This window comes from Podarcis filfolensis (genome assembly GCF_964270895.1).
Source record: "Podarcis filfolensis genome assembly, chromosome: 2".
In the NCBI taxonomy this organism is placed as follows: Eukaryota; Metazoa; Chordata; class Lepidosauria; order Squamata; family Lacertidae; genus Podarcis; species Podarcis filfolensis.
In genome coordinates this window covers 17,408,447-17,411,192 of record NC_139605.1, presented here as the reverse complement: position 1 = coordinate 17,411,192, position 2,746 = coordinate 17,408,447, and the positions used below count along the sequence as shown (strand labels likewise).

The following is a 2,746-nucleotide window of genomic DNA, read 5'->3' as shown; positions in this document are numbered from 1 at the left end:
CTCATATTAATATCTCCCAGATTATGTTAAGCAGAGGCAGCAGCTAAAATTGAACTCAAGTTGGTTTCGGATCATTCCTCTGTTGATGCTCCATGGACAGAATGGAATTTACACCGAGGAGAAATAACTTGTCATTTTGACCCTACTATAGTGGACAAAAGAGAAGCTAGACAACAGATTCAGAAGGAAATACACGAATATTTCAGACTTGATTGTGGATCGGTAGATGATACAACTCTGTATATTGTGGAGTGCTTTCAAAGCAGTGATACGTAGGATTATTGTAGTTGCAGGGGGGAAAGAAGAAACACAAGGGGGGGGGGAGAAAGGGTTGGGAAAAGAGATTATGGATTTGGAAGCACAACACAGATGGGACCATCTTCCCTCCATTTATTATCAACTATTAGTGACCAGGGCTAGAGTTGATCTGCTTGATATAATCAAAGCTGAGAAATCTATGTGGTATGAACTGGTTGGATGCAGAGAAATGGTGGTGGTGAACCAGCTGGGGAACCAGCAAGAGAATAAGGTTTGGGTCCCAGGGAGTGGTGGTGGGACAATGATAAGTGGACAGAGAAGAAGACTGGGAGGAGAAAGTATTAGAAGCTGAAGAGGTAACAGGGCTTAGTGAGCAGGGGCAATAAATGCTGGGAATGCCAAGTTGAGAATTTGGAGATCTTTGGGTTTGGAGTAATCACATAGGTAGAGGACCGCTGAACTCAAGTCCTGCATGTTGCCTTCCCACAAACATATGGTTGCCTCATAGAACTTCCTAGAAGGACTTTAATCGCAATACGCAATCCAGCCTAATTCATTGGATTCAACTATGGGTGGTACAAAATAAATCGGAAGCTTTGTACTGTAAACAGCTCCAAGCAAGTCATCAACAAGGAATCTTTATTTTTTTAAAAAAAAATAAATAGCAGAACCTCTTAATGAAGCCGGGTGCGTTACTTCCGCTTCATTACTCTTCTCAGAGCTTTGTGTACCTCTTTGTTCCTCAGCGTATAGATTAGTGGATTAAACATGGTGACAACAAATGTATAGAAAAGGGAAACCATCTTGCCCTGATCCCGGGAGTAGTTGGACGGGGGCTGGAGGTAACTGAAAATGGCCGTCCCATAAAACAGGGACACCACAATCAAGTGGGAGGCACAGGTATTGAAGGCCTTTTGCCTGCCCTCCGCTGAGCGGATTGCCAGCGTGGCAACTGCAATGTAGCCGTAGGAGACCATAATGAGTCCTAGTGGTACTACAAGGAACACTACACTGGAAGCAAAGAGCACAGCCTCATTGAGAGAGGTGTCAACACAGGCCAACTTGATTAAGGCTGGCACCTCGCAGAAAAAGTGATCCACCCGGTTTTCTCCACACCGTGGGAGGCGAAGAGTCATCACCGTCTCCACCACTGATGTGGTTAAGCCACTAATCCAGGAAACGGCAGCCATTTTGAAGCATAGAGATTGGCTCATAATGGCACCGTAGCGCAGCGGGTGGCAAATGGCAGCATAGCGGTCATAGGCCATGAAAGCCAAAAGAATACATTCTGTGGAGCCCAGAGCAAGGAAGATGTAGAGCTGGGCCACACAGGCACCGTAACTGATGGTCTTGCTTTTCCTCCAGAAGTTCACCAGCATGTGAGGGCCCACACTGGTGGTGAAGCAAAGATCAAGGACAGAGAGATTGGTGAGGAAGAAATACATGGGGGTGTGGAGGTGGGGGTCCAGCCATGACACCACAATGATGGTCGTGTTGCCTAGCAGGGTCATCGTGTAGCAGATCAGGACAAGACCAAAGAGGAACATCTCCAAGTGTGGGCGGTCAGCCATTCCCAATAACACAAATTCTGCTTGGAAGCTGTAGTTGCCTTCTTCCCATACTGCTCCCCTGAACATTATCTGGAATAAGATGCAAAAACAGTAACAAAAGACCATTTCAAAATGGAAACTGGTATGAGCAGCTGACACAAGAGCCATAGTGACACATTTCTAAGACCGAGGACTCAATAACAGTATGAATACGATCCAGGAATCACACACATGAGGAAGGAACACATGCTACACTTGATTCGTATTGAGATTGAGAGCCAGTGTGGTGTAGTGGTTAAGAGCGGTAGTCTCATAATCTGGGGAACCGGGTTCGTGTCTCCGCTCCTCCACATGCAGCTGCTGGGTGACCTTGGGCCAGTCACACTTCTTTGAAGTCTCTCAGCCCCACTCACCTCACAGAGTGTTTGTTGTGGGGGAGGAAGGGAAAGGAGATTGTTAGCCGCTTTGAGACTCCTTAAAGGGAGTGAAAGGCGGGATATCAAATCCAAACTCTTCTTCTTCTTCTTCGTACAGGGGTGAGGAACCTTTAGCCCTCCTGACGTTCCTGAACCACAGCCTCCATCAGTCCTGAAAGCATAGCCAATGAATAGCAAGGGATGATGGGAGTTGTCTTTTAGAAACATCTTGAATCCCACATGTTCTGGTTCAGTTTCTATACAAAGGACCAATTCAGGAAGGTGGTGCTTGGAGAGGCTACTGCTCAGTTCACCCCACCTTGCTATAGCAATGTTTGAGAAAAACAACCTGGCACGCAGCTCTCCAGAGGTTCTGTAGCTCTTCTGTTAGGTCTACCTACCCTGTTCTTCATTGTCTTAACTGTTTTCACTTGGCTGGGATGTGCCCTTGAACTCTGCTGGGTGGAATCTAGACACATATAAAAAAACATTGTGAAAATGCTTTTTTTTTAAAAAAAAAGT

The 2,746-nt window shown here is 46.0% G+C and overlaps 1 protein-coding gene across 1 annotated transcript; it reads right to left on the bottom strand.

Annotated features, from left to right (window-relative positions):
- Positions 1-950: 950 nt before the first annotated feature.
- On the bottom strand, positions 951-2,041 carry LOC310758200 (olfactory receptor 2G3-like; the record flags this gene model as incomplete). The annotated part of the gene is made up of 1 exon (XM_083604128.1): positions 951-2,041. Exon 1 carries the CDS (start codon positions 1,974-1,976, stop codon positions 951-953), a length of 1,026 nt encoding a protein of 341 aa, XP_083460254.1. The 5' UTR covers positions 1,977-2,041.
- Positions 2,042-2,746: the final 705 nt, after the last annotated feature.